The following is an 11,333-nucleotide window of genomic DNA, read 5'->3' on the forward strand; positions in this document are numbered from 1 at the left end:
TACGAGATGAACCATAGTTGTTACGACTGAAGGAAGCCAACAAATTTAATTTTTAAAAGCACTTTGCTGGGATGGTTATGAGGCTGATAGTGTGGTAGTTTTGACAGAGTTGAAATTTGCCTCTCTTAGGCAGGGTGATGTAACATATAAACTTCTAAATAGGCTAAGTCATGATCCTTTTAAAAGGTCTCAACAAAAGTCATTTTTAAACATCAAGAAAAGTTGACTTCTAAAAAAATTTTTAAAGGAAGAAAAAAGCAAAACAATGATCAATATGCTTGTCACAGCTTTCCTATTATATAACTCTATCTACTTATAATTCGATAGAAACTACCTTAAGTCTCGATAAGTCTAGGTGTCCCTGGTTCAGTTCTAGTTAACAAAATAAAACAATTAAACCACTAGATCAAACACATAAACTTTAATCATCTTTACTGCATATCACACACGCTGGTCTCTGTCTGACAACCAACACACTTCCGGTCATTCGTGCAGATTGTAAAAATAGATTATACATACATACACACATTCATCCGTGACAATGCTTAAAGGTAGGATTTCTGATAACATTTTCTTTTTCTCTCCATCCTTTGTTATCTTTATTTCCGAATGTTTTTTTAAAGATGGATACTATTAATTTTTTAAGTTAAGTTTTTTTTTCTACAAAAACTGTGACCACTTAATATGCTTCTTTTCTCTCATGAAACTGTGAAAGTAAGTTTTTATATTTTTCAGTGATTAGAAACTCAGATTTTATAGAATTCAGTGATTAGAAACTCAGATTTTATAGAATTCAGTGATTAGAAACTCAGATTTTATAGAATTCAGTGATCAGAAACTCCTACTTACAATTACAGTCTAATTGCTGGTGGCTGTCAAGTCTCATCCAAAATAGAAATATTTTTTAATGCAATACGATAACTAATTTTACTAATAGTATTAAAACTAGAACTACAATCATATAGGTTATTTTTTGTATTAATAAAATACCTGCTTCCAATTTCAAATGGGATTTGCCAAGAAAGAATTCCTTCTTGTTGCCTAGCAACAAACATTGTAGGAAAAGCTTCAGTTGCATTTGAAGATTTTACAGTGACACGTACAGCTGTTGTCTGACAAAAGAGATTATATTTTTATATTTATTCTTTAAAATTTGAAGCACACGGTCCTATACTTCTTGCAGCAACTCTCAAGAGTAAAAAAGAAGAAGTAAAAGCCCAATTTCAGACCTTGTGATATTTGAAGCAGATAATGTAAAGCTCATCTGTTTATATGTCAGACAGTTAATGAGGGTATTATGTAGCCTGCACAATCAATCATATACCATACAGCGTAAAGTTTTGTCTCCACCTCATCCATCTCTCAGACTAATTATCATCTAGTGACAACAGTTTTTTTGAAGATTGAGTAATTTCATTAGAATTCTTATAGATCTAGAATCTATAGCTGACCTGAAACTGAATTAATCATATAAATGCAATGCAAGCACTTTTACCCACTTCTGACACCATGTTTTGTTGCTACAGAGAAATAAATTAATGTAGACTAGCAGTAAGAGTAGAAATTATGTTTGGGTAGGGATAGGTAATGGTGAAGAAATTAAAAGCATTTTCTATGTTACAAACATCATTTTAAGCAGTTTTCACAAAATAACAACATTAAAAAATGAGATCGTAATATATCACACATAGAATTTTTTCCCATGGCCAAAGGATGAAGAATTTGTTGATGATAGATTTAGATTAATAATTTGAATTCAAAATCTACTAGTCGATAGTGATGACTATTATATACTATATTATATAGCAAACCTTATTTTCTTCCAGATAATTATAAATAAATATAATCTGTTGAGATATATTAACATAATCTGAGTATGTAGTTCCAAATGAGCAATTTGAAACAATAGAGGTTGATAAATTGAAGTTCAAATTCGCAGTTTCTAGATCTAAATTCGATGCATTTACAGTGATGTTTTTGTTATTTTTATTTGCACCAGTATTCTTATAAATCTTATTTGCTAGATCTACTGCACCGGACAATTTTGTGTCACTCAAGTCACTGTCTGATTGTAAATTGTGAACATTTTGTGAAAGACAGCTGACCATCATCATGATGTAAATAAAGGTAAATTTTAAGTCGTTTGTAGTATAAGATCTAGATCTGATATTAGATCGAGATCTAAATGCCGATGGTGACATTATAATTATAATATTTACAGTTAGATCTAGACTAGATTAGTGAATAATCATGATGAATAGAGTCTAAGTACTCCAAGTCACTCTGACTAAGTCTAACTTAGACTTTCAGTGACTCAAGAAAGTCACACTGAAAGTTTTTGTGCTGCAGATCTTAGACTTAGACGTCTTAGTCTCAATTAATTTTGATTAATTTGACGTGGGTTTTACTAAGTTATAGAATCATTTATTTATTATAGATCTAGACTCTTTTAGAAATATAGAATCTATAAGAGGTACAAATCTATCTATTTTTTTTTTTTTTTTGCAATGATCATATGATTATGAATTGATACAAGTTCCTTGTCTATCTATATATATATTTATATATAAATATAATTGTTAGTAGGCCTATCTATTCGGTATCTAGGAGTGATGTCCCTTGTTGATTGTTGTTACTGGGAATGGCGTACAATAAACAGCTGATTTGTCAGTTAGAAACATTGTCTATGGTTAGAAACTATAATAAGAGTTACTTAGTTAGGTCTTTAATAGGCACTGGCATGCAACAAATATAGATCTAAATCTATCTCGAACTCTTAAAAAAAAAGCGATATTTTGTTAGTCGATAGTAAATCTAAAATGCAGACCTGCTTGTTTATCAGCTTTTTGTTGAAAAACTACAATCTTAGATACTGTAGATGTCTCGTAAAGCTAATTTGACAATATGGTTTTGTATTTAGTAAAGTATGAATAAAATGCAAAGACAAATTTATTTTCTAATACAAAATCATAATTTTCACTTATTATCCTTATCACAACCCAGAATAGGGCCCCGCGCAATCCGTTTCGCATATAGGGCCCCGCAATCTGTAGGACCGGCCCTGTGTAGGCCTACATGAATTGTTTAATTTTTTTTTTCCAATTCACCCCAGATATGGGCCAAACTGAAAGAAGCTGGAGAAGGTAGTATAAAAAAGGAGAGTAATACAAGGTGGTTCGCAAGAGACGAAGCTACGTCGGCAGTTTCCTTGCATCTCGACAAAATCATGAAGCTGTTGGAGAAACTTTCTGAATCAACAATTAAAAGAATGAACAATAGAAGCAATGCACAGAATCTTCTTCAAGCAATGGAAAATTAAGAATTTTTTGCTTATCTGGAATTTTGGTCGAATCTCATGCGCCAAATTAATACAGTTCAGAAGAAACTCCAAAAATCTGGACTGCACATTCGGGAATTTGCTGAAGAAATTAAAACCCTTTCATGCTTTCAGCAAAATGATGAGATACATACGAAACTGATCACACAATCCATCGAAAGAGCAAAAGAAGGTAGTGAATGCTATGGATTTATATATTACATTATCTCATGTTATGATGTCGAATTTTCACAATGCTAGGGGTATGCAACGGTATTAGTCATTAAAGAGTCTTAATGATTATTTCTTGTTAATTCTACTGATATACTGTTCCAATTTGAATGTAGGCCTAGACTTATATATTCATTAAGTACATTATCTCATGTTATGACGTCGAATTTCACAATGCAAGGGGCCCCCAAAGAGGTCAATCCCCCCTGGTCCCTAAGTCCCTAGCTACTCCCCTGACCTATAGACTAATTATAAATTGTGAACACTGTTAATTTAATAGTTTTAAATTTAAAAAGAAATTAACATACAGGCAATATATAATTAACTAGCTATAAGTGGTTGCTATTATTAGCCCTGCTTTTCACCACATCTGCAATATTAATTTGTTTTTTATCATTGATGAAATGCTTGCTCACATCAGTATCCGACAGGCATAACTATGGAAAAATTTTCATAATTCTGTAAAATGTTAACATGACAATGATCACCACAATTAATCATATGCATTGGGTATTAAAGAAAGTTGACCAAACTCCAATTACAGTACTAACTTTGTTTTCAGATTATTAAGTTCCATGTGTAAAGAAATCTTAAAATATTTCGCTCAGTAAACAATCAAAGGACTCTTTAATGTATTTTCAATTCTTTGTCTTTTTAAATGTAGGAAACGACTCAAATCTTTTCTTAAATGAAAGATAAACCGTTCAACTTTATTTTAACTTTTAATCAGTGATATCACTTACGAAGCTAGAAAACAGTGTGTCCTTGCTCCTTGCCATGCAGTTTTATATTTAAGTCGATGAGATGTCTAGTTTAATCAACTAAAAGGGCTTAATTTAACTTTTATTTTCATCCCACAGAAGACTCTTTTTCTCAGTCAATCTTCTGAGGCCTTTACCTCAGAAAGTTAATGCACCTTGCAATAAAGGATCTTTGTGTATAGTACAACGATATCTCAGAAGAGGACAATGTAAAAAATTTTTGAGCAAGATTACAGTTAAAGTCACTCCACTAGTCATTGATGGTTTAGTATACTTTATCATGGACATACGGTGGCAAGACCGCATTACAAACAGCGATGTCCTTGCGAACGCCGGTATGGACAGTATAGAAGGACTTTTTATGGTCCAACAGTTACGATGCGCTGGGCACGTATCCACGTATGCCGTATGGGGGATGAACGTATGCAAAAAGCATTCTTTTTTGATTAGCTAAAAGGTGGTCGACGTAACACAGGAAACAACTTGCCTTAGCTGGCATAGAAGAGAGCACCTGGTTGCATGTGGCCTCAGAACAAAACAGCTGGATGTCACTTACAAAGGCCGCAGGATACACATTTGAGACCAAAATAAAAATCTGCTGCCGAGGACAGATGCAGGCAGCTCAAAGAAAATCTTAATCGACCACCGGCGGACAATGGTAATGCTTGCCCTGGGTGTGGCAAAATATGTAGGTCACACCAGGGGTTGCGCAGCCACGGGAAATACTGCATTCTTCATTAATCTTCGGACTCAAAGACAAGCCTTATTATACTTTAGTTAGCTTTAATTGATTGATGATTTCCTAGACATGAATTTGCTACCTCAAATATGTCTGACCATCTAGTTTTTCCTTAGAGTGACTTAAGGCCAATAAATACTTTGAATATGTTGAAATTGTAATCATTTTTTTTTAATTAACAAAAAGCTTAAACGAAAAGAGTGGAGGCGCGGTGGCTGAGCGGTAAAGCGCTTGGCTTCCGAACCGGGGAACGGGGTTCGAATCCTGGTGAAGACTGGGATTTTTAATCTCGACATCTTCGGGCGCCTCTGAGTTCACCCAGCTCTAATGGGTACCTGGCATTAGTTGGGGAAAAGTAAAGGCGGTTGGTCGTTGTGCTGGCCACATGACACCCTCGTTAACCGTAGGCCACAGAAACAGATGACCTTTACATCATCTGCCCTATAGACCACAAGGTCTGAAAGGGAAACTTTACTTTACTTAAACGAAAAGAAATAACATACATATTCATCAAATGACGTAATGCTAACAATTACATTGAAACCGATGTGTTGTTTTTTGGTCTGAGTACTTATCATTTTTGTCGATTTGGGCGTCGTTATAGGCCTAGCTAGTCAATACAATTCCTGTGGCATTTATTTTCTAGAAATTGGTTATTATCTTTTATGCTAACAGACATTTATTTTTCTTCATTTTTTTTATCGGGGTAAAATTCGCCACTTGTAATTGTGCAATGATACAGATCTAGTATCATCTAGTGACTAACACTTGACTAATTTGACTACTTCTTGACAAGCACACTGTGACTGCAGTCACAGTAATCTTTCAGTAACTAGACTCGACTTCAGTTGGCCTAATATTAACTGTCACTAAGACGTCGACTCTAAGTAAGACTGAAGAGCAATGATAATTAATTATTAATGTTAATGTCAATAAATATTAATCTAGATGAAGAGTCTTGATCTCTAGAATTAGATCTAATCTATCATGATCTAGATTATCGATTACTAGTCGACCCTCAGCCTTAGGCCACTGCAGCCTATGCGACCGCAGTGGGTCCCGAACTTTCATAGGCCCCATGCTAATTCTAGTTGTAAATTATTAAATTAAACCATTTTATAGCTTATAACAGATTTCCCGCGACCTCTTGATTTACAGGAGCTCATTGAAATCTCCTGAAATTGTAAAATATACAACAAAAAAAAAAAGTCTAGGTATTTTAGTGATGAAACTACAGATATCTCAGTCACTAAGCAGATGTCTTTGAGTGTTCGGTTTGTTGATTGCGATTGTATTCGACTTCATTGGTTTAGTTCCTGTTTTTCAGAGAGACGTGATGCATGTGTCAAATGTCATTGTACAGTCTAGACATGGATAAACTACTCGGCCATGGCTGCCCTGTGATGGCTAGCATTCTTTTTCCGTAACTGTCCCTTGCGATAGCGTTGGTGCTAAATTTATCTCTTTTGTGTTAGACACAATGAACTGAAAAATACAAATCCATTCGAGCTTTAAGTCTCAGCTTAGATATCTTAGACTGTTTGGCGGATCTTAAAATAACGACTGCAAGTGAAACCAGATGAACTGTACATGTGTAGTAAATGTCTCCTTCTCTTGTATTTCTGATTTGTCATTTCATTGTCGTCAATTATTCCTCTGTTCTTGAACCAGTTTCTATGTACCAGTTTCTAAGGTGTTGCAGTCTTTCCAACTTAACATAGTGGCCGCTCAACAGCACATCAGCAGTCACATTAATGGTATAATAAAAAACCAACTTGGCCATCCTGAGGAACACGTCAGAGGTGTCATCTTGAGGATGAACAGACTGCTGGCAGAAAAGCTTGATACCGGATATTGAATTGCTGCTGCCGAGAATTCACAGTCGACAGACACACTGAGAAAAAAACACATGTTTGGATTTTGGGAGTTATTACAGAACACGGCTTTACATTACATATCTTAATTCTTAAGTTTCCTCATTATGTCTCGCTTTTCGAGCAATAATAATGATCAGTTCAACTTGTTTTGTCTTCATCCTAAAACTATGCAAAAGCTGCAATGCAAAGAAGATTATCAGAACTGCACGATAAGCGTTCATCGCCAGCTTGCCCATTGTTAGTTAGACAATTTCGGCAGCCACAGTCAACGTTTGCAGATTTTGTTTGATCGAACGTAAGGAAGCGCGGTCCTCACGGATAAAGTTAACACTGTTGTACAGTGAATACTTTATTCACGTGTTTAGTTTCTTATTTTTTTATTTCATGAAAAAGAAGTATTTACTGTGCATTCAATCTTGATTAGGTATGAGGGTATTTTTTTTAATATTATAACAAGAAAGTTGAGGATACTACTTTAAGCCATGGGTTGCTGCTTGCACCCCCCTGCGAAAAATCCTGCAGGCGCTCATTTGCACTGCACATACCTCAGAATATGCATTTTGTTGTTGGCTGGCAAAGGCGGGTATCTACGTTCTTTCCACGTTCTTTCCGCTAACTATATGAGAAATGTTTTTCTTGTTTCTTCTATTTATATCAGGAGTATAATAACACAATGGATGCTTAGTTAAATTATTTAAGAATTCAAAACATTTAGTTTTTTTGTTTTTTTATTTTGCAGTCAACACTTTTGTTTTTAAAGTTTCAAAAAGTGCTCTTGTGGGCCTCTAAATGCCCCTCTTTGCTACGCCACTGATCCCGACCCTTCATTCTTAAGGACAATTTTTGTACCTAGAAGAGGTTCTTTTTGGAGTTAGGTGAAAAGCAGTAGACACCCCACTCATGCCATCTAGGGGATCTGTGGGAGCGATGGAAGCTCCACATCGAGGACCAGAGTGGAGCCCCGGCGCTAAACATTATTTCAGGTGTTTAAAGCAAACAAAAATGCACATTTCAGGCATTATTCTGCTACCCTTCTATTAAAAAACTGTAGGTCAAAAACCAAATATGTTATTCACCGAACTTTATTAATGGAGCCAGCGACTAGTAGAAATTAAAGTTTCGCTTTATTTTTTTTTATTGAATAGTGAGGGTAACCACAAAACCCATTTTGGCTACGCTCATGAAATTTGGTGACTGTTGTTTGCTTTAGTTTTTTGTTTTATGAAAAAGGGGAGTTTTATGGACAAAACAATCTGTCGGAAGGGGGGGGGGATTAAACTCATAACAATTTTTAAAACTCAACCCCCCCCCCCAGCTAGGCTCATAGAATCTGGTAACTGTAGTTAATTTCTTTGGTTTAAATTCTGTTAAAAGGGGGAGGGGATTATAAGCTCAAAGCCCACGGGGGGGGGGTTAACACAAAACCGTCAAAATCACGTAATTAATCTTTATTACATTCTGACCCTTCATTCTTTCGGAAGACGCTATTGTACCATAGAAAAGGTTCTTTCTGGAGTTAGTGGAAAGACTGTAGACATACCGTCCTTGCCAGCTAGGGGGTCTGGGTGAGCGGAGCCCCGGTTCCATACACTATTTCCTGTATATAAAATTAAAAAAAAAAGAGCATATTTTGATGTATCTATTATACAGCGCATTATCCTGCCTTAAAAAAAAAATTCAGCTCAAAAAACAAATCTGATATTAACTGCACTTTAATCATGTGACCCAGCGACTGGTAGAAATTTGTAAACCCCCTTAACTACGCTCATAGAATTTGGCGACTGTAGTTTGCTTCAGTATAATATTGAAGATGGGGGTTTTAATCTCAAAACTCATCTGGAGGGGGTTTTAAACTTTAAACCCTCTGGGGGAGGGGTTAACTCCCCCACCTCTTGGCTATGCTCATTGAGTTTGTGATTGTATTGAAGAGGGTTTTTTTAACTTCAAATCCCGCTTTGGGGGGGGGGGGGGTTAAACTCAAAACCCTCAGGTGGGGGGTTTAACTTAAAGCCCTTTGGATGGGGTTTTAAGCTTAAAACAGTTTAATTGTGTAGAGCCGAAGGTGGCTTTTAATACATCTTCAATATAAAAAAGCAAATAATACACTCAATATGCTATGAGCGTAGCCAAGCCAAGAGGGGTTTTGAGTTTAAACCCCCTGCTCCAGAGTGCTTTTTGAGTTAAAAATTCCCCTACAGAGAGTTTTGAGGTTGAAAACGTTCTATAGTAAAAAAACAACAACAATATATATATATATATATATATATATATATATATATATATATATATATATATATATATATATATATATATACATACATTCGACACTGTCAGCAGAAAAGGACTCTGGAGGATTATGTCAAAGTATGGATGTCCACATAAATTCAAATCCATGGTGAGACTATTTCATGATGGCATGAGGGCTCGTGTCCAGAAAAGTGGGAGAACCATCAGAGCCTTTTGAAGTATTAAACGAGGTAAAGCAAGACTGTGTCCTAGCACCTACACTGTTCAGTATCAAATTCTCTCGACCTGCGTATCGCCAAGGCCTGTGCATCCTATGGCAGACTGTCTAAAAATGTCTAAAACAGACGAGGTATCACCACAAATGCAAAGCTAGAGATCTATCCTCCCTACAATGTTCTATGGCTCAGAAACGTGGACAGTGCATAGAAAACATGCAAAAAAAAACAAACTGAACCACTTCCACATGACATGCCTAAAAAAATACTGTATGTCAAATGGCAAGAAAAAATACCAGATTCTGAAGTCCTTCGAAGAGCAGTCTGCAAAGCATCCACACAATTCTGATGCAGTCCCAGCTGCGATGGGCAGGACACTTCTGCAGGATGGAAGACCGCCGCATTCCTAAACAACTCCTGTATGTCCAATTAAAGGAAGGAAAGCGCTCGCAAAGAAAACGCTTCAGAGACACCCTTAAAGCTTCTCCGAAGGCGTTCAGCATAGACCCAGCCACCTGATAGGCAGAGCCACATGACAGAGCATCATAGCGTCGCGCTGTGAAAACTTGCGCACATGTTGCTGGAAAAGAGAACAGCGCTGGCAGAATAAAAGCACCAGAGAAGAAAAGCAAGGCCAATGACACTAGCTTCAGCTGGAATAAACTGCCCAGTGTACAGCCAAACTTTCGGGGCTCACATAGATCTCACCAGCCACTTGAGGAGGCACAAAACCCCAGTGCAAAGCCCTCACCCCCTCCCCGTATGACAAAAGTGGTCATCATCGAACCACGATGGACGAACTATATAGGTAAACATACATACATACATACACACACATATATACATACACACATGCATGCACGCACGCATACACACATACATACATACAAGTGTAAAGGATTTCTTTGTCTATGTCATTATATCCCAGTTGAGGTACTTATTACTGTATCATGGGCGTAGCCAGGGGGGGGGGGGGTTCGGAATTAAGTGACTTATTTTTGCTTTCATTTTGTTTATTTTAGGTGAGATTTTAAAACTAAATCATCACTTACCACAGCACAGCCGAGGCAGTTTTGAGTTAAAAACCCTCTACCAGGGGGTTTTGAGTTTAAATCCCCCTACCAGGGGGTTTTGAGATTTTAAAAACCCCTATCAGGGGGTTTTGAGATACAAATCCCTCTACCAGAAGGCTTTGAGTTTAAAACCCCCTACATTGGGTTTTGAATTTTAAACCCCCTACCAGAGGTTTTTGCAGTTAAATCCCCCTCTTCTATAAAACAACAACAACAAAAAAATGCAAACAACAATCCCCAAATTCCAACAGCACAGTTGAGGAAGATTTTGATTTAAAAACCCCCTCCAAAATTTACGATAAGCCCCATCTTCAATATAAAAAAAGCAAATTATACACTCAAAATATTATGAGCGTAGTCAAGGGGGTTTTGAGTTTACCCCCCCCCTTTTCCAGTTGGGGTTTGAATCTGAAAAGTACCTCTTCAATATAAAAAAAAAATCAAATTACACACTATAAAATTGTACGAGCGTAGCCGAAGGGGTTTTGAGTTTAAATCCCCCTCCTTCAGATGGCTTTTTCTTTAAAGTTTAAAACCCCTCCAGATGGTTTTGAGTTTAAAATTCCCCTACAGAGCGTTTAGAGTTGAAAACCTCTCTCTTCAATATTATTTTAAAGCAAACTACAGTCACCAAATTCTATGATCGTAGCTAAATGGGGTTTTGAATTAAAAACAAAACAAAAAAAAAAACAGAGATTTTTTAGTTTAAAACCCCTCAACAGATGATTGGACGAAAAAACTTTCCTTTTCGATATAAAATCTAAAGCGAAATACAGGCATGTAATTCCAAGAGCGTAGTCAAGAAAGATTACAAATTTCTACCAGTGGCTTGGGCTCCATTAATAAAGTGTGAATAGTCTTCTGCCGAAATTGA

The 11,333-nt window shown here is 36.3% G+C and overlaps 1 protein-coding gene across 2 annotated transcripts in view; it reads right to left on the bottom strand.

Annotated features, from left to right (window-relative positions):
• The window catches only part of LOC106064074 (SID1 transmembrane family member 1-like), a 44,920-nt gene extending 42,387 nt beyond the window's left edge, over window positions 1–2,533 (bottom strand). Inside the window, exons 1-2 of one of the 2 annotated variants that reach the window (XM_056010244.1) lie at window positions 1,812–2,533; window positions 991–1,112 (exon numbers count right to left, since the gene is read on the bottom strand). In XM_056010244.1, coding sequence (XP_055866219.1) covers window positions 991–1,112; window positions 1,812–2,201 — 512 coding nt within the window. In that variant the 5' untranslated portion in view covers window positions 2,202–2,533. The remainder of the gene's footprint in view (window positions 1–990; window positions 1,113–1,811) is intronic. The other variant, XM_056010245.1, reaches the window with a different exon arrangement.
• Between the last annotated feature and the right edge of the window lie 8,800 nt (window positions 2,534–11,333).

The sequence above is a fragment of the Biomphalaria glabrata genome, chromosome 14 (genome assembly GCF_947242115.1).
Source record: "Biomphalaria glabrata chromosome 14, xgBioGlab47.1, whole genome shotgun sequence".
Lineage (NCBI taxonomy): Eukaryota > Metazoa > Mollusca > Gastropoda > Planorbidae > Biomphalaria > Biomphalaria glabrata.